The sequence below is a fragment of the Rhipicephalus sanguineus genome, chromosome 8 (assembly GCF_013339695.2).
Source record: "Rhipicephalus sanguineus isolate Rsan-2018 chromosome 8, BIME_Rsan_1.4, whole genome shotgun sequence".
Classification (NCBI taxonomy): Eukaryota; Metazoa; Arthropoda; class Arachnida; order Ixodida; family Ixodidae; genus Rhipicephalus; species Rhipicephalus sanguineus.
In genome coordinates this window covers 55,296,244-55,322,622 of record NC_051183.1, presented here as the reverse complement: position 1 = coordinate 55,322,622, position 26,379 = coordinate 55,296,244, and the positions used below count along the sequence as shown (strand labels likewise).

The following is a 26,379-nucleotide window of genomic DNA, read 5'->3' as shown; positions in this document are numbered from 1 at the left end:
TATTAAGGTGTTCAGTGGTTACTGCCGGAAGTGCGTTGTTATAGTATGGGCGGTGTCGTGGTTTGAGTGCCACTGCACTCATTTCGAAAGCACTTCACGGCGAGCTGCTTCGTCCCCGACCTTCGTGCTTTTTTCACAATGGCTGTCCTTGCCCGCTGTTTTTACGGGAAAGATCTTCTTTTTTTTTTTTTTTTTTCGTAGCGGAAAGTGAACCGGAGGGCCAAGGTCGAGCCGCTACAAGGTTTCACCGCGCCGTGGCGCTTTCTAGCTCTATCCGTTTTTTGTATATCTGGGACGCTGTGGGTTTCAAACCGGCGGTGAAGTGTTGATTGGTAATCGGTTAATATTAGGAGAGGTGTGGAGGGGGGGGGGGGGGACAGTCACATGCGAACATATGAGATCTTCGTATAGATATGTGCCGGTGTTAATAAAGAATAAATAAATTTAGTTTGGTGGAGTGCATAGATATTACTCACATTTCTGTAAAAAAAAAAATAAGTGTAAAGTTAGGTGAATCCGCCGCCCCTTTATCAAAAGGCATACCAATAAAGATCACGATGATCGTTTCTATAATGCTAAAAAAATGTAGGGAAGAAATCCACGGAAGCTATTTCTTCACAAGGATATACAGCAAAATACCACTTGAAGGAACGTCAATTAAACGAACTATTGAGGTGCAGGAACGTTTTGTGAATTCCCCACCGAAGTGCCATTGAATCCACGGAAGCTATTTCTTCACAAGGATATACAGCAAAATACCACTTGAAGGAACGTCAATTAAACGAACTATTGAGGTGCAGGAACGTTTTGTGAATTCCCCACCGAAGTGCCATTGAACCCAACGCTAACGCACTTCAGTTTAACGAAATTCAGTGTAGACCACATTTTAGTTCCACGAACATATTCTATGACACCATCCAGTGCCTCCCAGGTCATATTGATGACTTCAACAAGTACAGCCGCACTTTTTGTAGCAGTTTTACATGGCCTCCGCGATCAGCTCCGCTATGACTGCGCCTACGGCGCACCACCGGAGCTCATGGCGGAGGCCACCATTTTACGTTGACTACGGCGCTTCATTACCACGCGGCGAACAGTTGGTCCCAGTTGGCTTTGTACTGGATCGGTTGCCTACATATGTTCGTAGCCAACTGAAGCCATGGCCGCAGCGACAGCTGCAGCCTTAGGCCTACGTCCGCCTGCTGGTTGTAGAAGTCGAAAGTAATTTTCAGCACAGCAGAGCGTTCTGCCGGAGAAGGTTCGTGAGAGCGTGGACACAAGTGACACAATTCATGACCACTGCGTTCATAAGTGCACAAGTGCAGCAAAAGATTACTGCATTATTCACGGTGCTCAGTCAGCGTAAATTCGCGCGCAAATAAGCAGAAATGACGAATAAATGGGTTGACGTTTCATTCGAACACCGCATGCTTTCTTTTACTAGGTGGTGACGGCCCCGCCATGGTAATCTAGTGGTCATGGTTCTCGACTGCTGACCCGGAGGTCGCGGTAACGAATTCCGGCCGCGGCGGTCGCATTTTCGATGGAGGCGAAAATACTTGAGGCCCGTGTACTTTGATTTAGGTGCACGTTACAGAACCCCGGGTGGTAGAAATTTCCGTAGCCCTTCACTACGGCGTCCCTCATAATCATATCGTGGTTTTGGGACGTTAAAACCCAACAATTATTATTATTAGCTGGTGATGACAAGTTCCACTATAACTGTTTAGTTAAGTGAACGTTCATTAACCTTTTGAGGCGCTGTATACACAATTGTGTACACCATTTCTTTTTGCTATTTGTATCTACTAGGGGCCAAGAAAGAGCAAGGCACATTGAGCTTTTGGTAAACTGAACCTACTGCGTAACAAGCACGCCTTCATTTAACTTCATTTTGCAGTGTACTATTTCACACGATCGCTTTGCTGAAGGCACTACCATGTTCGACAAGTCGTTCGACGTGCCGCTTCGCGCGAGGCACGTCAATAGTAAAATTTTTTCTGTGCTCAAAATGGACATAACCGAAGACGAATTTGCGGAATGTTTGTAGCCTGATTGTATTTATGCGAACACTGAGCATGAATGACTTCAGAAAAAGTAGATATTCAATTACAATTTATTTAGCATTAATTACTATAACACACATAAATTAATGCATTAAGATATTATTTTCACTGCTATAGAATATCGAGTGCGTTGAAATAACGTTGTATCTATTTGACGCATTTACAGTTTTTCATAGATGGCGTCTGAAAGGGTTAAGCAAATTCTTTTTTTTTTTTTTTTTGAAGTCCCTTAAGTTCGTTCAAGTGAAGTTTCACTGTATAACAGTACATTGTAGAAACAGAGGCTTGCATCGAGGAAAAGAAAAACAGAAAGATACAGCCAGGTTTTTTTTTACACTGCGCTAGATAACGCGCGATTATAACGGACGGTCTAGGTTGCTACTTGTTACCGCCTTGTTTTGAAGGGGAAACTAATCAAGGTTTACCTTTTAAGCCTAAGTGTTTATTTGCCGTTGCCTTACGAATGTCTCGCTTCGCTTAAATTTCAACAACGTGCACTGTATCTGCACTTTCGTTTTTTTCTTTACCTTAAATGCTTCCTTATAGCTTGCTATGCTCAGTCATTTCGCGCGTCCACGTAACGCGCTGACTCTGTCCAACTCACCATTAAACGTGCACCAGCTCACGTTTAACAAAAATCGTGCCACGCGTCACAACGGTTATACGAGAGCCCCTTTTTTAAGTACTGGTCCCCGAAACAATGGCTCATACATAACACAGTCTGGCGAAATGCTGCGCGCGGGCATGCAGCACCTCTATACCGGCAGCAGCGAGCTTTTCTCTAGAATGGTGTCCACTCTTGCGATTTCTGATATTTTATTTTATTTTATTTTATTTTATTTTATTCATTACGCGACGCTCGGTACCAGGCACAGTGGGAGAAAACGTGCCGCGCGGTGGTTGCGCGCGCGCGCTATTTTTTAAAAGCCACTTGCGTCAGCACGGGCTTTCTTGTACACCTCCTTGGCTTGGTCTCCACTTGGCAGCATTGTCGGCTCGGTGTCTCTGACACGCTGTCGCGTGTCGTGTTTTTCCTGGATCGTTTCCGGCCGTAATGTAAGCGGAAGAACTCGGACTGTAGCATATAGTTTCCTACAGTTACCTAGGGGGAACCCTGGCGCTGCGATCGTTCAGCCTGCCATGGGAATGATGGGTAGTACACGGATTTGCCTAATCTTCGTGCTTGCGGCTTCGAACGCACTCGTGGCTTTCTTTATTGCTGTGTTTTTGGCGTTCGTTTCGGATAAAAGAATGTGCCGTTGTGAACTTCGTGACCAGGTTTGAATTGGTGAGCCTAAAATGATTAAGGTGAAGTGGAACTGCTTGCTGAACTTCGTTTTGCGACAAAGCGGATGCAGGCGACGCGGAGCCAAACGGAGCCGAAAGAACGAAGTTTAGACAAATCCGTGTACTACCCATCATTCCCATGCTGGCTGAAGCGCCACGCGTTGAAGCTCCCATAGACACTAGCGCCAGAGTTCCCTCTAGTGCATCTATCGCAAACTCTATAGTACTGTGTGGGATATGGTTGGGCCGGCGTTTTAATGGGTGATAGACTTTAATAAAAAGAGAGCGAGAGAAAGAAAAAATGCTCATTCCCAGGATGGATGGATTCTATGAACGTCCCCTTTTTGTAGCGGAGCCGTGATCTACGAGTCATCAAGTTCACTTTTTAATTGCCTACCAGAAATGTTTTGCCTTTTAAAAAATAAAGCGCTGCGAATTAATTGCCTAACTTGCTGCATTTTGACGAAAGAGTATACATACTGTGGTTTTCCGTGCCATCTTGTTTCTGTCCTTACTCCTTCGCCACCTATCCTGCAGTCGCCTTTTACTCATCTGTATCGCGGAACGTGTCTGCCTTTACAGTGTTGTCCTTAAACCGCAAAGCTTCATGTAGACTAGTGCCCGAACATACACCCGGATGAATACCTTCACGTTGAAATAAAGCGTGCTCCGTCGTTTTTTTAGCCTTCCCATGGCAAGTACTTTGCTCTTAAGTTTACTGAATCGCTCTACAACCACGCCTTCTAGGCAACTTGACCTCGCTTCAAACAGTAAAGAACTTCCATTTGAATTGTCATAAAGTGCCTTCCTCCTTATTTCGTCTTCATGCTTTCGGTAGTTACTCAGAGTATTTTTTTTTTTCGTCGCTTCTATCCAATGCATCTTTTCAGCCCCTGTTCTCAATTAACGCTCTTTGTTGCCATATCGCTTATATTGCCGGCCGTATACTTGTTGTTGAGTCGCCCAGTTCTTTTTCTCCACAGTGTGTCAACGCTATTTTCGATTCATGCAGCGCCGCCATCTTGGGCTGATGAACGATTGTTTTGCCGGTTTTCTATGTACTAATATGAAATGATCATGGTCATGAAACAAGTACACTGTCTGTTTATCTGCTGTGCTTCATATTCCTTGGGCTTTCTTCGAATCTAATTTTGCTCTGAGCTTCCGTCAACTCAAAGCTTGCTCATCTTATGTCGCCCTTTGCAGCCTCATTAGTCGTCTTCCCGTGAGTGCCCAACGCGAGGCGTCCCACTGTCCTTTGATTCGCGCCCAGTGCTGATTGCACATCTGACTTCATGCACACCTGTGTGATGTGAAAGTATAGAAAACTGGGCGAGTTGATAGGAATTCATTGTGCAGAGTTTCTCAGCCTGTACAGAGCCGACAAGGACTCGAGGAAAGCACTTGATTTGTGTTTTTTGCTCATGCATGTGCTTCTCTGTTGTGTGTGAGCTGTGAAAATTTACATAATCAGCACCGCTGTAAGTCGAGGAACCACTTCACCGTCCCACAAACCTCGAAGCACCTCGTACCTCTGGCGCCCTATAAGGGCGCCAGAGGTACGAGGTAGAGACTAATAAATTAGAGTGGGAAAGAAAAATTGTTACAGCTGCTACGCGGGCGATGATATGGGGGCAAGAAGCTACGTCCGTTCGTCAGCGCCCGTCATGACATTGTGAGCACTTTCTTTTCGTCTCTTCCTTCGAATGCGCGGCTTACTTTTAGTGTGATCGCGAACGAGCGCGCGGCCACGTCGCGGCATCTCGCGGCGGCCCCGGTAACTATTCAGCTCACGATGCTCAAGTCATCCAATGGCCGTGGACTTTGTGTCTCTGACGCGGTAATTCTTGATTGTGGAATTATTTGTCGAGAGAAGAGCGAGCGATTTCTAGCTGACGTTGAGAATTAAATGTAAATTCCAGGCTGTGTGTGCTGCGCTATATTGTTTGGCTCGCGTGTTCTCGGGAGCCTCGACTACCGATCGTCAGCGTTTTCTGACCACGCTGAAAAAGTGTTGCAGGACCCCTTTAAGAGTTGTCTATGCCTGATTTTTTTTTTTTTTTTTTCGCACACTCCCGCCTGACCTGTGCTCGAACGTTCTTCCCCGTTCGCAGGCGGCACTTCGTCCTCGGCGGCTACGCGTGGCGGCGCTGCGGGCAGCCCGTTCCGTGGCGCCCTCCACCAGCAGCCCGGGCCATCATCGAGGCACGGCTCCCCGCGTCCCTGCTTAGGTCAGGCGTCTTCGTCCTCGTCATCGTCGGGGGCGTCTGGCTCCGCTTCCGGCTCCCAGTCGGCGCTGCAGCAGCACCTCACCCAAAGACCGCTATAGTCTTCACAGAGTTTCGCGAGATGCTACTGAAAGCCTTACGACGGCATCCACGGCTAATTCGTCGGCCGCAACCGGACCTATGTTCCGTGAAGTTTAACAAGCTACCCAGACGCACGTGCGGCCGTGTTTTGAAAAAAAGAAGAAACACCGAGATGACATGCCTTGGCCCTAGGTCTCTGAACCTGCGTGAGACGTCATCACGTAACATTATTGGCCGTTGGTCTACGATGGGCGTTATCGCTCGGTGTGCTCTTGTGAAGTCGGACAGCAGCGAGTTGTGGCTCGTTTAAGTCTTGAGACTTCTGTGTCGTCGTCAAGAAACATCGTCGACTGGTCTACGCGTGGTTCTCTGTCCCGGCGTACTGTGGCGAAGTCACGGGACTGCAAGTTTGGGGACTTGCGACGTCATCAAGCAACATCGTTGAACTGGTGGATCTGCGCGGGCGCTGTTGGAAAGTGCGGGACCTTTTTGACGTCTTCAAGTAAGGTTGTTGACTGGTCGACGACGAGGCCGCTGTGGAGTAGCGCGAGACCTCTGGGACTTCATCAGGCAGCATCGTTAAACTTGCGGACCTGCGCAGGCGCTGTCGGCAAATGCGGGACCTCTGGGACGTCATCAAGTAACAGTGTTGACTGGTGGATGACAAGAGCGCTGTGGAGAAGTGCAAGACCTCTGTGACGCCATCAAGCAACATGGTTGGACTGGTCGTCTACGCCAGGGCGCTTTCTCGTTATATACAACGGCGCTGAAGTCGCACAAGTGCGTGTATAGAGTACGCTTGAGCACCCCTTTTTTTTAATCATTTTTTTTTTTAAGTTCGTGCCATAAGTACTGGAAGCCTAGTCCATTCTGACACCTCTTCCTCAGCGGTGCTAAGCTAGGCTCGTTGTGATTTTAGCCTGAGGGTAGCTTTGCAAGATCTTTCAAATACCGCTGCTGTTGCTTCACCTCTTGTAACAGCAAAAAGAAAAAAAAAAAGCATTTTGTAAGTGGTATTGTCTTTTGTAACTCTCGCCGATGAAGCGGCAAAGTTTTGTTGTTGCCAGAGAGCTGTACATAATTTTTTTTTCTTGCTTACATTGCGTTGAAAAGAATAAGCTCCTCGTGTCTTGTCCTCCTTGTGTTTGCTCTCTTGATCAACTCTAAGCTCTTCTGTTCGCCCGGCTAGGCCTAAACGTTTTAGCGCGACTCTCCACTGACGTCACGTCTTTTAGCCTACACTAGCTGGCGTGCACCAATCCGCTGTTGCAGACGCACGGGTCACGTGATGGCGTGTTCTGGTAAAGAAACTGACGTCGCTGTTTCGTCACCGCACGTACGCCGCTGTGTCTATAGAAGTCGACAGAACGAACGTTTCGAAAACGCCCGGCACGTGGTTTCCACAGGATCTTTCATTGTTGGAACACTCATGGAACCTGTTCAGAGTTGGTGGTGCCAACGCCTCCCCCGAAGATCGTCAGTGTAAAAACAAAAAGAAACAATGCCCCAGTTGTGACGTGTTCATGGCCGACCCTAAGGACTAAGTGACCACACTTTTCATCGCAGAGCTTACGTAATGTAGTGAGTGTAGTGTCGTCATATTGTGACGTCATTTATCGATCCCTTTTCTCAATGTGAAACAGGGATGCATTTTTTTTTGCTGTTTTTCTGTGATCACGGCGCTTGCAGAACTGAACAATCATCAAGTGGCATTATAGCACGTACATCGTTTACATTTCGTCTCTCAAAGAGCTGCGTTGTGTGTGAATAGGCCCACGTGATAATATCGTTTCTGAAGTTGCATTGTGTTGTGCAAGACTTGTGCATGCGAAGCCCCCCCCCCCCCCCCTCTGTTTTTTTCTTCCGTGCATATCATGCTTGCACAAAATGCACCAGCGCCTGTTGATTTGCTCTAAAAACTAAGTGATCAGCTGTGTGCCTAAAAAAAAAAAGAATTTAGGGGAGTAAACATTCGCATCTGCTTCATTATCGGCATTAAAAAAAATATAGCAGTTAAAGGCCTGAAAGCGACGCCATGTGATGGCTCCGCACGTGCGGAAGTAATTGAAAGCCGCGTTTAACATAAAGATTTGGAAGTAGCAGTAAGGCTTAAATTGTACTATGTGACGTCGCTACGAAGAATTGGGGCTTAAACTGTGACGTCGAAATAGCCGAGAATTTCGCTCTGAATTTCGAGAGAGAAAAAAAGTCAGTGTATATGTAGCGACACTATTAAAAACCACTCGTACTGTAAATAATAAAATTTACTTCCGAAACAGACTTCGTTCTACGCGATTTACTACGTATACGTGTTACTGACAGCTGTTTCCGGGAGTTATAGAAACGGATCTCGAAGGCCACGCTCTCTTCTCTACACCTAGCATTCGTAAAGAACCGGTGACGTCATGGCCGCCACATTTTTGGGACGCCCATCTTCATTAAAGAATGCAGGTTGTGTTTGCTGCTTGGACTGTGAAATCTAGGAAGCCCAGTTTCGAACCAAGGAGCTCAACGGAGGTGGGGTGCAACATGATGTTAGTCTCGGTACTTAATGCTTTGCGAGGTATTAAGCGATGGACTATAGAATTGGAGTATCAGCTTACCTCCGGTGTGCAAGGCTCAAGCAATCTTAAAGGAGTCCTGACACAAAAATTTTCGCCCCGCGTTTTTTTGCTGCAATGTGTTGCTGGGGGCCTGTTAGTCATAACACGGCACATCGTTTGCTGCAGCGCGCGACAGATAATTAATTACATGGTCCTCATTACCGACACAGACTCAGTTTCGGTTTGACAGAGCTCCAAAAACGGCAAGCCGCCGGGTGCAACTATCACCACCTAGCGAGTGAAACGCTCGGTCACGTGAGCACACAGAACAGTGACGCATTTCCGCGCCGTTTGTCGTCGTCGGGCTCATCGTCGTGTGATGGCGACGATTTTCTTGCGGCGGGGATCGAAGGAATTTTCGACGTGGCGAATCACTTCATGCTTGGCCCGCTGGCGAGGAGCGATCCGTCGGGAAGCGCGTCAAAACAGAAATGGCGGCTACGACGTCATCGTAACTTGTACCGGCTGCAACGGTTACGTAGGGGAAGTAGGGGGGTCACCTCGGGTCACCTCCGAGGGTGTCAATGCACTAGGTGCGGCCTATGACGCTGGATCGCGCTCGCGAACTTCAAAATTCATATAAAATACCTTCCAAGCTTTATTCGCTGCCGATATTTTGCAGATGGTACACGCACGTACACGGGAATCGATCCAGCAGGCTATCTCGGCCGCGAAATTTTGTGTCAGTACCCCTTTAAAGCCTTCAGAACAGCAAGCCTGAGTTTTGTATCTGCACATGCTTTCGGATTTGTACTAACCAAAAGCGGCGCTGCCGATTGCAGCGCCGCCTACCTAAACGTACGTTGCGCCAGGCTTTTTTTTTACATATTATTTTGCTGACAATGTCCGTAAACATGCAGCCGTGTTGCAGAACACCCGTGCACTTAAAGGGGTACTGACACGAAATTTTTCAGGTTTTTTTTTTTTGCTTCAAATGAAAGGCCAAGGCCTCAAGAGTCTAATAAAGCGTACAGGTAAGCGTGAGTGCACACTGAAAAAGTAATCACGGTATGCTCTTAAAAGCTAGTTTCGCTTCCTACTGTAACCTGACGTCACGATAGTGTCGATGTCAGTAGGTGAGTCATGCGAAAATCGACTTTAATGTAAGAATAAAATATCAGCATTTGCTGAGCTTCACGCTTGCTCCGAGCCGTCTCTGCATACATGAGGTTTGCATGTCAGAGTAAACTCGCCTTCGAAAATTGGTGTCGGTACCCCTCTAAATTTGGAGGCGCGTTAAAGAAGTCCAGGTGGTCAAAATTATTCTATTCTCTAGAAAATACCAAACAGGCAATTCGACTGATAAGAAGAATAGCAAACAGGCACTAGAGGCATGAAAGGAAATAATATATTTATACTAACGCAAGCATTTGTGATCAGCAGGGTAGCATATACAACCCCGTACACACGTAAAAATACGCAGAGAAAAACAAGATAAAAACTTTATAAGAAAAGCATACAAACAGGCTATGCATCTACCAGTGCGACCATCCAACGAAAGAGAGAGAACACAACTTTATTGTCGTCAGATTTTATGACGGCTTGATAGTTTTATCGAGTTAAGAGTAACACAGTCTATATAAGGACAGAATTGTAACAGGCGCGTTGCTTATAAATGTACCCTGCTCGTAATCAGCCAAGCCATTTTAAAAATACTGCTTTATTATATTCGAGGCTCTGACTTACTAATTTTTGAAAAAACAGCGCGTAGACGAAAACGTGCTTTATTTTCGGAAAAAGACGTAATTCCATTCCTATTGCATTCCTCCAAGCGTTGTCCCCATTCCATTCCGGGGTCGCGAAAATGTGGAATGATTCCGGAGTCATTCCAATTCCGGAGTGGCAACATTGGTGGCCACCTCCTCTGCCCTCTGTATGGCCTGGAGCTGAACTCCCAGGCTGGTGGAGGTCAGAACCTCCTCCGACACCGCGGCCGAGGGAGATGCCAGGAGATCCAACTTGGCATTGTGGCCCCCACAACGCTGCGTTTACCCTTCCCCACTCTCTTTCCAGATGATGAGGAAGAAACGCTATGCTCCACTGAGCTGACATGGGTCCCGGCTCACGCGGATAACTAGTATGTCCCAACGATAGACTACTAGCATCAGTAATACACACTACGGTAGGGGGATAAACGTGGCACACTGCACGAATAGAACGACTAGCAGGGAGTGGAACGGGAAGATACATTAATTCTGAAGAGACTGGACATTAGGCACGAACAAGGAGAAGATTAAGCGACGGTCCCAAGCATAGTTCACAAAGACACATTAGTCCCACCTCAAACCCTAAAACTTAAACCCAGAACACAAGAGGGGCGAGAGCCAAAGGAATAGGCAAATACTGTGAAAGAAGTCACATGGCACCTTATGCATTTGGTTAAGACAGATGGAAGGTTAAAGCCATCTTTTTTCTCAGTGGATTGTATTTTTTTTATTTTCGAAAGTCTGCCCTTAGGCCTAATAATTATTGATACGAACGTGCTGCTTCCCACCTCCCAAAAATTTCCGCAGCCAGTGTGGTTTCGCACTGACACCGGATCGGCCCACCTTCGACCAAGCGACGATTTCATGCGATGACGTCACAAATTTTGACGTGTGACGTCATCAAATGGTGATTTATTACATCACTCGACGCTCGTGCTGACGCCGACGACGTGCACTGACATCGCACAGTACACTTGCCTCTAGCACTTCGCGTCCATCGAAAATACGACCGCCGCGGCAGGGATCCAACCCTCGACCTTCCGGTCCTTTGATAAGGCATCTAAGGATTTCGCCTTAAACGAAAGTACAAAGATTCAGCAGAATTCAACGACAAAGGAAGATACTCTGTAGCAGGGATGGCCAGCGAGGGACAGCACCTAACGAGCTGCTGCAGTGTAAACAAATAACCTCGATGAGACAAAGGAGGCCGCAGTAGCAATGACTATAACGAACATAAAAGCTAAAACTATAGTTAGCGGTTCTAAAACTGTAGTGTATAACTTAAGGAAGGGAAGAATGTTCGCAAAGCGTGTGCCCTCGTGGCCTAATGGATAAGGCATCGGTCTCCTAAACCGGGGATTGCGGGTTCGACTCCCGCCGAGGGTAGAGGATGGCATAGGTTCGCCTTTATTTTTTTTCTCTGAACTTTATATGAGATAGTATACTTGTACGGTAAAAGGTCGGCATGCAAAAAAAAAAAAACTTTATTGGGCTGAACTTGTTGAACACGCGTCGGGATGGGAACTGTGCTGAAAACAACATAGACATTGTGATCACGTCACCTTTTGTTTGACAGTTCCGGGTACCCCTGGCGGTGGGCCACGCAGTTACGCGACAGGGCACAGATGACGTCACTGACAGCATCGCGTGGCACACTTCTGAAGCTGTCCGTCGTTTCTTTTCATTTAAATACTGAAAGGTAATGTTTCAAGTAGGACATCGTCGCATTTTACAGGCGCGGACATGCGGGGCATTATTTTGGAGGCTAACGAAGCAATGCCACAAGTAATGTTGCGAGACAGGAAGACAGTAACGTGCAACCTCGCCGATTTGTCTAACTGACATGAAAGGGGAAAGAACTTTGGTCAGCAGGCCATGTACAGTGCGCCTACAATATATCAACTCAGAAATGATTGTACCGAGTACCTAAGGCTATATATGTAAACAATAGGCCGGTACTAGAGCATGGCGTAGCAATTTGGAGGATAACAAGGAAACTCGTGAAGTTAAGGACCACGCAGCGTGGGGTGGCACGAGAAATGATCGGCCTAACATTACGAGACAGGCTGAATCAGAGAGCAAACAGGGATAGCCAATAAAGTTGACATGAAAAGAAGTTGAGAGTCAGCGCTTGTTCTGTGTTACCTTTTCTTCGTCCCGTCCGTCTGCGCGCTGTTTTTGCCCATTGTGTATCACCAACTAGCCCAACTTTCAGTCCTGAATAAGAGAAAGCCATGGAACGGCGAGTCATGTGATGCGTAGCTCAGGTAACCAGTGGTCACTTCATGAATTCCAATGAATGTGGAGTGAAGCCGACAATAATAGTAACGGGTTTTACGCGCCAAAACCACGATATGATTATGAGGCACGTGGTAGTGGAGGGCTCCGGAAATATCGACCGTCTGGTGTTCTTTAACGTGCACTGACATCGCGCACCGTAACACCTGCGTCACCGCGGCAGACTTGAGCGAAGCGGAGGGCAGCATGAACTTTGGTGTGATGAAATTTAAAAACAACTTTTTATGCATAAAGTGGAGTCAGGTCGCGCAGAAAAGGTTATGCATTGGCGAATATTGGATGAGCCTTCCGTCTGCAGTATATATACATAAATGCGAAGATAATGACGAGTAGCAATCAGTTACATGGTGAGTGTGTATGCGTATAGCATAAAAAGGAAGCGCACTCTACATCTCTCTGTAAGGCACTGCAAGACAACGCTGTTTTAACGTCTTAAAGGCCAACTCCGGCGATTTTTCGAGGTCGATGGATCTCAGTGAAATTCGCTGGGTACGTTCCTTTGCACGTTTCCGTCATTTATGCCAAATTACAGGCTTGAGACATGCGCAGATTGTTTGCAAATGAATTTTAAAGATTGTCTGCAAACGCCCTCCTGGCTTCCCACAATTATTGGCAACATTGCGTCTGTGACGTCAGTATTGGCAAGGCGGCGGAAGTGACGCAGCCGAGGGCACCGCTAACTTCAGCGCTTAGGCCGCTACAGCGAGTGTCTGCTGTGCACAAGGCGACAGACAGCGTTGGTTTGGCCGGCGCTTCACTGGTCGTCCCGGCTGTCACAGTTTTCATACTCCGCGCCGGCGTGACCGGCATGCCTTGCACGACTTCCGGTTCGTTCGTAACAACGTCTACGTCATACGTAGACAGTACACTCGGTTGGGTTTCGGTTTCGGTGTTGAGCTTTTTTGCTTATTTAAAATTGTTCTCCAATTTGCCGAGTATTTCTGCTATCGGGCCCGTAACAGGAGCGTCTCAGGAACATAAAAGCACCATTACTTTGACATGGCCAAAAAATTGCCGGAGTTGGCCTTTAACGTCTAGCTCGAAAAGAATGGCACGGTTGGCGATGCTGCAACGAGGCAGGCTCGAACGCAAAATAAAACAAACCAAAATGCGCAGACGGGCAAAAAAAAAGAAGACGTTTAATCCACGTACCCTCGGCGAGATTCGAACCCGCAATCCCCGGTTTAGGAGACCGATGCCTTATCCATTAGGCCACGAGGGCTGACGCGCTACGCTGTTTAAATAACTCACCCGTTGAATACAAATGCAAGTGGTTGTGTGACCAGGGAGAGTATAACGTCATAGCGCCGCCGTACAATTTGAATGAAAAGGAAAACTTCTTAATATGGCGTGGGTTTGAGCTAGTTGGTACTTCATGCTCTGCTACTTCTTGCGCAAAAATTTCCTAGACGAAGGACGAAAACGACACGGACAGGCGCAACTTTCCACTGAATTTATTATCAAGGCGACACACACACACACACACACACACACACACACACACACACACACACACACACACACACACACACACACACACACATATATATATATATATATATATATATATATATATATATATATATATATATATATGTATGTATGTGTGTGTGTGTGTGTGTAAGGAATGAAGAAAGAAACTACTACGACTTTCGTTGGTTCGGCACTGTATATGACAAAGTCTGGTCCACCAGACGAAACGTTAGTGAAAATATACAGTGCCGAACTAACGAAAGTCGTAGTTTCTTTCTTCATTCCTTATTCTATCGGGGTCCGCGTGATTCTTTTCCCACTACTACATATATATATATATATATATATATATATATATATATATATATAAGAAAACCAGATGACCAATGATAGAGTGACACCTAATTAATCACCTAGATCTAGTGGCCCCTCCAGGAAGGCCATCTCCTTCGTGGTCAACGAAATCGAGGTCATGCTTACGCAACTGCTACCTTCGCGTTGCATTTGGGCTGCGTCCGCAATCTCACGCGTGCGCTGATCCGCGTCACGGAACACAGCAGTGCACCGCTCAAACAACGGTTTACACCCGCGCTCGTGGCAACGAATAGTTGAATGTTGCGCCTGTCCGTGTCATTTTCGTCCTTCGCCAGGGAGATTTTTGCGCAAGAAGTAGTATGGCATAGGAAAGGTTCTGCCTGGCGTTGTACAATGTATCGTTATGTAGCCAGTGTCAGTGCTCGGCACCGTGTCGCTTGGAGGGCCAATAACCTACGCCGCGCCGCTCCGCGGTTCTCGGTATTTTGTCGGCACCACCACTCCCAGGGCCCGGGGCGACAGCGACGTAACGCTCTGCCAATTACGTCACACGTGACGTTTCTACTCAGGTCACGTGACCCCGAGCCGTTGAGGTTGCGAATGAAGTCTCCCGTATGCAATCCACTATCTCCCGATTCTTTTCTCTGCAGTTATTCCCCGTCCACAAGTAAGTTACCCGTAGCCACGTTTTCTTTCCGCCTACTGTGCCCAAAACCCAGAGGTTCTCTGAACACGTCTGTTTCACTCTATCCCATTTTGCTTCGCGGTGAATTAGCATTCCTACACCCCCACCTTTCTTTTCTGACATGATCCTGTTGCACCCTTCCCAAACATAACTCTCAACCATGTGATGGCTCTTCCAAGTCTCTAAGGTGTGTTTCTGTAACCACATAAACGCCTATCTGTTCTTTGTATAACTGCTCCTCAATCTCTAACCATTTCGCCTTCTTTCTTCCACCCTGCATATTTATGTAACTAATTGCAACACGCGCCTTCTCCCTTTCTCTTTTACTTTTTTTTACCTTTTCGCAATACTACCTATCAAAGAGTCCCCATGGTTGTTTTCTTTGTGATTGGGCAAGCGCCACTACGCGCCTACGGTCCACTAAAAATGAAAAAAATGAAGGTGTCTATGATAAGAATGTTCGGCGATGGCTAAAGTCGTGCGCCCTCCGGAAGTTAGTTAGATAGATAGATAGATAGATAGATAGATAGATAGATAGATAGATAGATAGATAGATAGATAGATAGATAGATAGAGATAGATAGATAGATAGACGTCAGGCAGGCAGGCAGGCAGGCAGGCAGGCGAGACAGACAGGACAGACAGACAGACAGACAGATAGATAGATAGATAGATAGAAGATAGATAGATAGATAGATAGATAGATAGATAGATAGATAGATAGATAGGATAGATAGACAGGATAGATATGATAGGGATGATAGATAGATAGATAGATAGAGAGATAGATAGATAGATAGATAGATAGATAGATAGATAGATAGTAGATAGATAGATAGATAGTAGATCTATAAGATAGATAGACAGGCAGGCAGGCAGACAGACAGACAGACAGACAGACAGATAGACAGACAGACAGATAGATAGATAGACAGACAGACAGATAGATAGATAGATAGATAGATAGATAGATAGATAGATAGATAGATAGATAGATAGATAGATAGATAGATAGATAGATAGATAGATAGATAGATAGATAGATAGATAGAAATGGTCAAAGTGATCACTGGTTCGCAAAGAAATGCTTTGGCATTTAATAATATAAAACGCCAGATATACCGAACATACGAGCGAGGCGCTCTTTGCGGAGCAGACACTTTAGCTTAGAGTGATCATTCAAGCCGTGCAACATGTTTTCATCTAACAAAGCAAGGATGAAAAGGTTTAAACGTCAATCACTGGTCACGCTTGCGCAAGGTGGTCACGCTTGCGATGGCCGGCTGGTCACGCTTGCGTAAGGTGCATTAATTTCGCTCGCAGCGTGGTTGTAAACTAATGACGTAAATAGGCAGCACTGAGGAGAAGGTATGTCTCGACGACCACAGATGACCACTGCGCAGAATCGTTGCCGCAGACATTGTCCTGTAAGGCGCCCGAATAATTCCTACGAGGATGTCGTCTGCGGACACATTGGCTGCCGCTCGAGGTCGCTGGCACGTCGTGGGTCCTCCGTGACGTTGGCGAGCTGTCTTAGACCGGCGAAGGTGCCCGCGTGAAGTGCAGGGCACGCTGTCCGAAAGTTGTCGGCATCCAGGTCGTACACGACGGCGCAAAGTTTCGTAGTGGAGCCGTTTTTGGAGAGCAAGGAGTACATCGAGTCTCGCTCTTGGAAGATGTAAAATGGTGCAGGAGAAGAGACGTTGCCTGGCTCGTCACGCTTGCGGAAAATGAGACAGCTGCCGTCGCGTCTTGCCCGGACAAGGTGGATCCGTGACGCTTGCGCAAACGCTCACCATAGACGTCGTCGATGGTCGGCCCGTAACTGCTGGGATGAAGCCGGAAAGCCATCTGAGGTAGATCTGTAGTCGGACGGTCCACCCAAGCGCCAGAAACGGGGCCATACTAAAGCCGGCGCAGATCTTGTCGGCATGGATGCCGCTATCGAGTGACAGCTTGACCATAATGTAGCGCGAATGTGCCAAGCTGCGGCAGCTGTCGTTATGATACATTTGGCTAGGCCCCCGGAGGTGCGTCTGTAAGAAAACCCATTCTACGCGGTGGGCCACCACTACCCATCACTTGCTTTGCCACCCGGTCGTTTTGCGGAATCGCAACCGCGATGTCACCGGAGCCCACGACAGTGCCGGAAAGGCGATACGCGCGCCGAATGCTGTCAACCAAGCGAAGCAGTGTGGTCCAGTCCTCGGGCCGTCCACATCCGGGCTCTGGCTCGACCCAGTCGATGAGAATGCCGTTCGCGGAGCTCTTCAAGACCATCTTCATGAGGCTCGCGACGAAGCGCGCCATAGCACCAGAGTCTCGACCCAGCCTTGAGAAGAACACGCTCTCCTGAGGGTATCCGCCGACGGCCAACATGATCTTGGTGTCGTGAAAACCAAGAAGGTCTAGCATGTCCCTCCACTTGTATAGACCGACATTCGTGTTGTCGAATTTATCGACGCGGCTCTCCACGGCACCTGAGGCGACGACTCCGAGCGACCAGTACACAATGGAGGAGCAGTAGTCGAGTGGCATGTCCATGGGCGTCATGGAGCTCGCGCGTCCCAGGCGAGAGACGTTGAAGACGCAAAAAATCTGGTGCTGAGTGCGTCGAAATCTCGTGGGCGTGTAGCTGGTGGAGGGTAGCGAAACGTTGGGATTGTTCATGGGTATTGGTCTAATGCAGCTTGCCGGGACTCCCGGGAAGGGGTCCTGTGTGATGACGGAAGACGATGTAAATTCGGAAAACGACACTGTCGACCTACCGGTTGTCGGAAGCGTTGTGGGTCTGAAACCGTGGTCAGTGGAAAAGTAGGTAAGGATGAATAGCCCCACCGGAAGGTTCAGGGTCGCAGCGGCTACCACGCAGATCGCCCACGCTTGAAGTAATGTCGGGCATCTCCGTCCGTTGATCAAAGCGGCTTCGTCGATCCCTGCGCCTTCCACCGGACTCGGCAATTCGGCAGCAGTCTTCTGACGACCTCGGTCGAGTCCAGCGTCCGGTGATGGCAACGGTGTCGCAGCGCCAGAGGGCGAACCTCTAGGCGTGAAGACGATAACTTCCGGAGCACCTATGTACGTCCTCACCCCCGGAAAGCCGTCGTAGGGCTGTGCCTTCGACGACCCGGCGGTTGGAGAGACCAGGACTCGGATTTTTGGAGGGCTACCGGTTAGCTCCGGGCTCAGCGATCTGGTGTCCGGTGGCGTGAACCACTGGGGCGACTGGGCTCCGACGGCTGCTGTGACAGCGGTGACCCTGTCGGAACCGGGCTCCGGGCTCTTCAACGGCCCATGTACGCCACTGTGTGGCGCACTGGGAAAAGGCGGGGCAGGAGGGGTATCGGCTTGCCCCGCCGAGCACCGACTGTACTTGTAGAGTGACAAGGGTGACAAGGGTGTCGAAGTGTTGCCGTCGTTGTCGAGTGTTACGCTGGCGCGCACGGTGGCTTCGGCCAGTGGTTCGAGACTTTGCTGTGCGTGCTTCGACGATTGTGATAGTTCTCGCCGCTTCTGCCGTGCACTGGGTTCTCTTTTTGTGGAGACGGCTACGACGCCTGGTCGGCCTCCGCGGTAGTGTCGGGAGCTTGTAAGCGCACCTGGCGTGGGCATTTGCGCCCTTTCTTTCCCGGAAGGCCCTTCTTGAGGAGGCTTGGCCAGTTTTCGCTTTGTCGTGGCCTCCTTGTCCATGGGTGCTTCGCTTTGTTCGGAGGAATGGCCTGGGACAAAGAGGTTGGTCAAGTTGTGAGGCCGATGCGACGGTCGAGCCTTGCTGGATTGCGAGGATCTTCTTCTTTCTCTGATGGCACGAGCCTGCAGTGGTGAATTCACCGAATATATAGTTCTATGAAGAATTCTTTGTGCGAAATTCCTGCAACCATACGCGACACGAACACTGATAGCAAATTTTTTTGTGAGCAGATGGCGTAATACTTAAACAACTCACAGGGTCCCCAATGTATTTGCCTAAGACGATTCGAAGGCGAGAGCCATGCAGTGTGGCTATTTCAACGGGCACTTTATATCGACGGCCAACATTCAGTAATTTACTATCACAATAATGTAAATAGCAAACATTAATTCACAAGTCCAATAATTTGTTTTGATTATAACATACATAACTTTCACTGATTGAACGTTCATTATCATTAACTCACTACTCACCTAATTTCTTTGATTATCACCAAAATACGGACAGTGATGCTTTCACTCTCTTTTGTGTGGCTTTTGGCTTTCGAGAGAGTGTGTGTGTCCAGACTCACCTTTCGGCACACCAAATTCATGTCGCACAGCCGAGCTTCTGGAGAGATCACAAGCGAGCTGCACTCTCGAAGAGCAGCGCAGTCTGGTAGCGATCAAGAGCCGTGGACGCGGGGAAAGCCTTTTAGTGTCCTCGAATGGGGAGACCACTTCGAAGCATTCCACGCCAAACGTCCCAGACATTGCGCTCGACCCTCTCCAATCGTATTGTAAAAAATTGTGGACGTTCATATCAGTGCACTATTTGCCCTCGGAAAGTATGTTTTGGGAAAAAAAATTTTTCTTGTCTGTTACAGTGATTTGAATTTTGCCGTAGTGGGTGAAACATAGGTTGCGAAAAAATACTCTAAAAAATGCAATACTTTACGGAACGCCTTAAATATCTGCTGTGTACTGGAAAAGGAATGGCACTATCTTATTATGGTCCATTGACGACCACTACTTTGTCTCACGATGTGCTTTGTGGTGAAGCAATGCTGCAATTTTGCACCCATTTTGATTATTTGTAAAAATTCTACGAACATTACAGACAAAATAGAACTATATGAAATGGCTGGATAGTTGGCAGTAAGCATGTCAAATAGTATTGAAGTCGATGACCGAGTAGTTTCGAAGTGGAAGGGGCGCGAACATTGAAAAATGTGTTAAATGCCGCACGTTCAGACACATGTAGAGTGGTGATGCAGTCCAAGTAAAAATGCACGCTTGGTCTCGTTGGGAAGAGTAAACAAAGGAGATTTATTTGTGAAAGTTTAATCGCAGTGTTTTTTTTTTGTTGTTTTAGGCGAGAAACAAAAATTTATATTGAGCGTTCGCGGCGTGCCTGGGCGCGGGCCCGTAAGTCCGCTTCACTGCGCCGCAACTGTTCCTTGGGGCAACGGAAGTATGCAGCGCCCACGCGGGTGGCACGATCGTGTGCTGCTGTGATTTTTCACGTTTCCACACGCATTCTTCGGCTTTCCGCAGTGCCGCCGACGAAGTGTCAGGGAAAACGAGGGAGGGTTCGTTTAAGGTATATTATTATATAATAAAAGTGGCTAACAGGTACCGAGAATACACTTATAACTCGTTTTTTTTTTTTTTTTTTTGCCAGCTCGCTTGAACGTGACTCGCGCCATTCGTGCCTCGGATAGGGTACCATACCTCGGAGCCGAATGGTGCTACGTATTCTTACGCTCGGATCTTCGGCAGATGTGAACTTTGCTCCGGTGATCGCGTCGCCGAGCGAGCACGCGGCACTCGAAGGTTCGTCTTTCGGCCGCATCCCTTGGCAGCGCGTAAGATAAACATTGCGAACCGTGAACCGTGCTATTGTGTCATATTTTAGACGGAGAGCCTGTACAAAGGAAACCGAAAGCGATAAATATATCCCTTGGCAGCAGGGGCGTAGCCAGGGGGGGGGGGGGTTGGGGGGGGTTCAAACCCCCCCCCCGAAATTTTTCAGTTTTGCTTGCGTATATATACACGCACACATACAAACGCACGCACGAACATACGTAAAGTATGGTTGAACCCCCCCCCCCCCCGAAAAAAATTTCTGGCTACGCCCCTGCTTGGCAGTGCGTAAGATAAACATTGCGAACCGTGAACCGTGCTATTGTGTCATATTTTAGACGGAGAGCCTGTACAAAGGAAACCGAAAGCGATAAATATACAAAAGGACGAAGCCGCCTTGTCTATCGCCTTCGCTTAATAATCGCAAGGCGATTACTAAGATGAAGGCATCGCATGCAGCGTGGAAGAAAGTTGAGCTCTCAGCAAGGTTTGAGTGCAATCTCTCTCAAAGGTACGCGCACGTTTCACCATTTCGTGCCATCATCACTGACCACTCTTAATGCCGGGCTCACCACCTACTCAGCAACACAGGCATTTCAAGTGGCGAAGACCATACGTCGGCAACGGAAGTAAGAACTGCAACCTCCGCAGAGATCGAAAACACAACCCAAGCTCTGCGCCTGTCGTACGTGTGCATGCAGTGACGTGGCAATGAAATCGTGCTCTGCTCCGACTACTAACCGCGCCTTTAGTGCCCTTCCGAAACATTCTTCCAGCCATATACACTGTTTGCAAGTTTTCAGCAACGTGAAAACTCACAGCAGCACACGATCTTGCCACCCGCGTGGGCGCTGCATACTTCCGTTGCCCCAAGGAACAGTGCGGCCCAGTGAAGCGGACTTACGGGCCCGCGCCAAGGCACGCCGCGAACGCTCAACATAAATTTTTGTTTCTCGCCTAAAACAAAAAAACACTGCGATTAAACTTTCACAAATAAATCTCCTTTGTTTACTCTTCCCAACGAGACCAAGCGTGCATTTTTACTTGGACTGCATCACCACTCTACATGTGTCTGAACGTGGGGCATTTCACACATTTTTCAATGTTTGCGCCCCTTCCACTTCGAAACTACTCGGTCATCGACTTCAATACTTTTTTGACACTCTTACTGCCAACTATCCAGCCATGTCATATAGTTCTATTTTGTCTGTAATGTTCGTAGAATTTTTAAAAAATAATCAAAATGGGCGCAGAATTGCAGCATTGCTTCACCACAAAGCACATCGTGAGGCAAAGTAGTGGTCGTCCATGGACGATAATAAGATAGTGCCATTCCTTTTCCAGTACACAGCAGATATTTAAGGCGTTCCGTAAAGTATTGTATTTTTTAGAGTGTTTTTCCGCAACCTATGTTTCACCCACTACGGCAAAATTCAAATCACTGTAACAGACAAGAAAGATTTTTTTTCCAAAAAATACTTTCCGAGGGCAAATAGTGCACTGATATGAACGTCCACAATTTTTTACAATACGATTGGAGAGGGTCGAGCGCAATGTCTGGGACGTTTGGCATGGAATGACCCAGTAAACAATACGGCGGATCCCACGCATTGTGGGAATCTATTTCATGCGAAGCAGTCAGCGAGTAGCAGTCTAGGCCGGATTTCTTCCCTTTGATGCAAGCATTACGAGGTGGATGGCCGTGTGTAAATCGAGTAGTTGTGCATATATCGTGTGCTTACCAGGCACTACGCCGACTACACTGGCGTGCAGAGAGTAGCTCATTGTCCGAGGTAACGTCGGCGCTCTCGTTAGGCAGAGACGTCAGTTTTATCGCAACGAAGTACAGGCTACGGTGGCATGAGATGCACATCTTGAGTGACTGTTGTCAGGGGTGACGCTTGACCACAGCTCGCAGAGTCGTAGGTACACGTGTGCAATGTCTTTTACAGTGTTGTAAAAGCGAATAACCAGAACTGCAAGCACAATTGGCGTTGGCCCGTCACGAAGCTAGCATACGGTTTTTTGCCGAAGCATTTTCAAGCAATGGCGTGGTTCTTGGGTAAAATACTTGACTGCCATGCGGAATGTCTGCGTTCGCGACTCCCGCTTGAGCCGTGATTTTTGCTATTCGCTTCCATCTGAATTCTCCGTCTCATCGACAACGCCGCCGATACCGGCACCACATTTTGTGCGACAAGGGCAACCCAGGCTCCTTTGCGTGATCGCGTTAACATTTCCAGCCTATTCTCGCTGTCCCCGGGGTTGATATAGGCTGTCAATCACCCGTGGCACATACCCACGTAACACGGGCCACGGTGTTCGGGTATGTGCCACACGTGACCGGTGGAAAAGGTTCCATGACGTACGAGATGGGCAAGGGACGTTAAACACGTCATAATCTGTGAATCGTGTTCGTCAAACCAGGAGCGTAGCCGGGGGAAGGGGGGGGGGGTTCAAATCCTTTGAAAATTTTCAATTTTGTTTGCGTATATATACACGCACACATGCAAACGCACGCACGAACATACATGAAGTATGGCTGAACCCCCCCCCCTACCCCCGAAAAGAATTTCTGGCTATATAGTATACACCCCTGCGTCGCACACTCGTGTGTTCTGTCAATTTTGGGATATACGAAGTTAAGGAAACGAAACTGAGAGCGTCCAGACGTTGGCGGCTAGATAGATAAATAGATGGATAGATAGATAACAATCTTTAATGAAATTCCCGGAGATGCTCGATAGATAGATATATAGATGACAATGTAGTGAAATTCCCGGAGATGTTATAGATAGGTAGATAGATAGATAGATAGATAGACTAGATAGATAGATAGATAGATAGATAGATAGATAGATAGATAGATAGATAGATAGATAGATAGATAGATAGATAGATAGATAGATAGATAGATAGATAGATAGATAGATAGATAGATAGATAGATAGGCCCGCGTACTGTAGTAATTATGAAATAAGGTGAACGAGAAACCGAATTGCCACCGGTAAGAAACAGGTCCACAAACTCTGCATCACAAGCGTGTGCGAAATAGTTACCATTGTTGTAATGCTGTGGCTGCTCCTCCGGGTATTTCACTCACTCACTCACTCACTCACTCACTCACTCACTCACTCACTCACTCACTCACTCACTCACTCACTCACTCACTCACTCACTCACTCACTCACTCACTCACTCAATCAATTTCGATTTAATCACAACGTCAACACAGCGTCATTTATGCATGCGTAGCCTACTTTTACACGTGACGAAAAAATAAAGACATTTACCGATCACAATTTACTTCAGTCAAGGACTTAGTCATTAACTGAAGACGGAAAAAGGAAATTTTATTTCTTTATTTATTTTCTTTCTTTCTTTCTTTCTTTCTTTCTTTCTTTCGTTCTTTTCTTTTAATTCTTGCACTTAGCAGTTAAATGGACACTAAAGAGAAAAAACTAGTTGTATATTATTAGTAAATTACTCTTTAACAATTTCAGAATCGCTTGGTAAGCGAGAAAAAGCGCAAAAAAAAAATATGCGGGTGGCGATGCCACATTGTAATTCACGCGCCAAACGCTGTGACGTTGTAGGTTTTCACGGCGTCTACAGGGCCTACGTAGTTTCTAATCGGTAAAATTGAAGTACATTGACCTTTGAGAGAACCATAGACTTAACACACCCAAGTTTCAGGGAATTTCGTTGACTTAATGTTGCCGAAAATACGACATATACACTTTGAAATCCGTAACGTCACGCGCGGAGATAGCGGCGCGAAATTTAAGAACTTTGCCCTCGAAACCATGATGGTGAAATTAACGGCATTAGAGTTCTCAGAGTACAATGTACCAGTCTAAACGGATTCCATTGTTTCGAATTAGTGTTCCTTTAATACCTCACGAATGCAACTGATGAATTACTAAAGTTAAGGGAATACTTTCACGTTACTACTCCTTCACATTTTACGTGCCAAGCATTTCGTTGGCTACCGAAACAAGCAAAGTCGTTTTTGACGCAATCTTTCCTCAAGTGGAATGAACTAGCGATTAGAAAGACCCCCTGAATTTGGCAGTGCAGCGTATCGAACCAGGGACCCCACGAGAGAATGGCTGATTGGGCGAGTTGGTGAATCATCATACTCGAAATACGAGCGCGAAACTGCTCAGGGACACAAGAAGACGCTCGTTCCTGTCTTCCTGTGTCCCTGTGTAGTTACGCGTACGTACTTCCAAGTACCCACAACAGCAGGGACCTAGACAACACCCTGCAGCTATTACGCTATGTGTGTTGTGCGCGTATACTTCCCGATTATGCAGATGTAGATGTAGATCCTGTACAGCTGGCTCACACCCACTCAGGGGGATTGGCCAAAAATCGGGTAGCTTAGAAAAAAATATTTAAAAACTAGAAATCAGAATGATTTCTTATTTTGTATAACAAGAAGATTTTTTACAAGATAATTTTGCGAGAATATTAATTTTTAAAAAAGGAAAAAGGTGAGTGTAATTAATTCTCATCAACTAAGAAATAAATTAATATAGGAAATAATCTTGCTGTATTTCGCTTTTGGTTAACTATAGAGCTTTGGAACTGTGGTTATTGTGTAAGTCTCTTTGATTGTTCAATGAAATCTTGCATGGCCTCGCATACTTTCCCGCTGCTGTGCCCAAGGGGGTCAGTGCACCTAGAGATAGTAAATTTGAGGTTGTCAACTCTAATCCCATTATGCGTAACGGCGTTTCTAGAGATGTCTTTCGTAATGTAGAAAACTTCCTGACAAAAGATCAGAAAGTGTTCTATTGTTTCCTCTTCCCTACAATAAGAACAAAGCGGTGCCAAACCGGCTCTATATAAATAAAATTTTAATGCTGGAATACGACAACGCAACTTCGTAATTATAACTTCCAGATATCTGTTATGACATGTTGAACTTTTCCAGGGTGTCAATAGATTATTAAAGTCCGGGGAATTTCTTAAAGATGGTATACTGAATTCTCGCATCATCATGTGCCCCCGAAATCTAGCCGCTACTATGAAAGCTGATGTAGGGGTAATATTAATGTTCTTGCTTCAGTTTCCTTTCTTTCTTTCTAAGCGCGCGAGGAGTGGGGGCGGGGGGGGGGATAATTTTACTCTTGTAAAGTATGACACACGTCTCCGACACGATTCTTCACGAGTCATTATTATCGATAACAATTAAGAAGGCAATGCCGGAGTGCAATTCGAACCACCTGTCTTATAAGAGCAGCGAGCACCATTGTGTAATCGAAGGCGCGCGTCTTTTCAAGCATTTCCTCATTATCGTGAGTGATCGCTGCGTGTAATTAAAGCGCCCGTGACGTGGAGCCCTCGTGGCCTAATGGATAAGGCATCGGTCTCCTAAACCGGGGATTGCGGGTTCGAGTCCCGCCGAGGGTACAGCCGACTTTTTTACGCCCGCCTTATTTATTTATTTATTAAAGACGATAGTCTTTCTTGGGGAACTTAAACGCAGAAATTTTGGTCTGTCTTTCTGTATTTCTGTTTGTCGGCACGTCACCCGATTCAGCCAACCGGCCAAAGTTGAACCACTTGCTTACCGCCCACCCATCTTGAACTGGTACGGCTGTTCATACTTGTGAACGTTGTCGATCAAAAAGTAAATATTACGCATATTTGAGGCGTAACATCATTACGTAAGTATTAGATGGTGTGTTCCTTTAATAGAAAAATACATAGATACGCAATTTTAAAGACCTTGATGGTATGCGTTTAACGTTGAGACAGTAACGCGTTTATTAAAAGATTGACACAGCTGAAGCGATCAGCGGTCCAAGCCGAGCAAGCGCGAGCGCCAGCAACAACCGTCTTCGTCTTCTTCTTTCGCAGGCGTTCTTGTCTGCGCCCTACCATCTTACAAATCACTCCCCCGCGGAAAAGGAGCCATCCTGGCGACCTAAGGAACAGGTACAACTGGTGGGTCATAATGCGGCTTCAGTCGATCGACGTGAACAGTCTCGCGGCCGCGACGACGGCGGTCCGTAGATGATTGAACAGGCTCAATCATATAGTTAACTGGGGATGCTTGACGTAGGACGCGGTAGGGGCCTTCGTACTTAG

The 26,379-nt window shown here is 47.0% G+C and overlaps 1 protein-coding gene and 3 non-coding genes across 4 annotated transcripts in view; 3 read left to right on the top strand and 1 right to left on the bottom strand.

Annotated features, from left to right (window-relative positions):
- The window catches only part of LOC119401932 (chromatin-remodeling ATPase INO80-like), a 255,790-nt gene extending 247,585 nt beyond the window's left edge, over positions 1-8,205 (top strand). The window contains 1 exon segment of the mRNA XM_049418455.1: positions 5,468-8,205. Coding sequence (XP_049274412.1) covers positions 5,468-5,682 — 215 coding nt within the window. The 3' untranslated portion in view covers positions 5,683-8,205.
- Positions 8,206-11,284: 3,079 nt separating this feature from the next.
- On the top strand, positions 11,285-11,357 carry Trnar-ccu (transfer RNA arginine (anticodon CCU)). Its single transcript has one exon. It is a non-coding gene; the product is annotated as a tRNA-Arg (tRNA).
- A 2,061-nt stretch (positions 11,358-13,418) lies between these two features.
- Positions 13,419-13,491, bottom strand: Trnar-ccu (transfer RNA arginine (anticodon CCU)). Its single transcript has one exon. It is a non-coding gene; the product is annotated as a tRNA-Arg (tRNA).
- A 12,134-nt stretch (positions 13,492-25,625) lies between these two features.
- Trnar-ccu (transfer RNA arginine (anticodon CCU)) lies at positions 25,626-25,698 on the top strand. Its single transcript has one exon. It is a non-coding gene; the product is annotated as a tRNA-Arg (tRNA).
- The last annotated feature ends 681 nt before the right edge of the window (positions 25,699-26,379 follow it).